Raw genomic sequence first — 323 nt, 5'->3', positions numbered from 1 at the left:
CTTACCGGGGAAGTCGCAGCGGTAGGGCCGCTCGGGCTCCTGGTGGCTGCGGCGGCGGTGGGCGGCGAGGCGGGCGGCGCTGGGGAAGCGCTGCCCGCACGCCTCGCACTTGTGCGCCGCCTCCTGCTCGTGGGCGCGGCTGTGGGCCCGCAGGTTGTAGACGGTGGTGAAGCGCTTGGCGCAGCCCGGCGCGGCGCAGGCGAAGGGCCGCAGCTTGTCGTGCGAGTGCAGGTGCCGCCGCAGTTTGTAGGCCGTGGCGAAGGACCAGGCGCAGCCCGGCACCGGGCAGCCGAAGGGCCGCGCCGCCGCCGCTCCCCGGCCGT

At 76.8% G+C, this 323-nt stretch overlaps 1 protein-coding gene across 1 annotated transcript in view; it reads right to left on the bottom strand.

Moving 5' to 3' along the window:
- The window catches only part of ZXDC (ZXD family zinc finger C), a 15,097-nt gene that overhangs the window by 10,882 nt on the left and 3,892 nt on the right, over positions 1-323 (bottom strand). The window contains exon 2 of the mRNA XM_010573581.1: positions 6-311. Within this exon, the coding sequence (XP_010571883.1) occupies positions 6-311 (306 nt within the window). The remainder of the gene's footprint in view (positions 1-5; positions 312-323) is intronic.

The sequence above is a fragment of the Haliaeetus leucocephalus genome, unplaced genomic scaffold, assembly GCF_000737465.1.
Source record: "Haliaeetus leucocephalus isolate CR32 unplaced genomic scaffold, Haliaeetus_leucocephalus-4.0 Scaffold2, whole genome shotgun sequence".
Lineage (NCBI taxonomy): Eukaryota > Metazoa > Chordata > Aves > Accipitriformes > Accipitridae > Haliaeetus > Haliaeetus leucocephalus.
The sequence above is the reverse complement of the archived record's forward strand: the minus strand, read 5'-3'. Positions and strand labels throughout refer to the sequence as shown.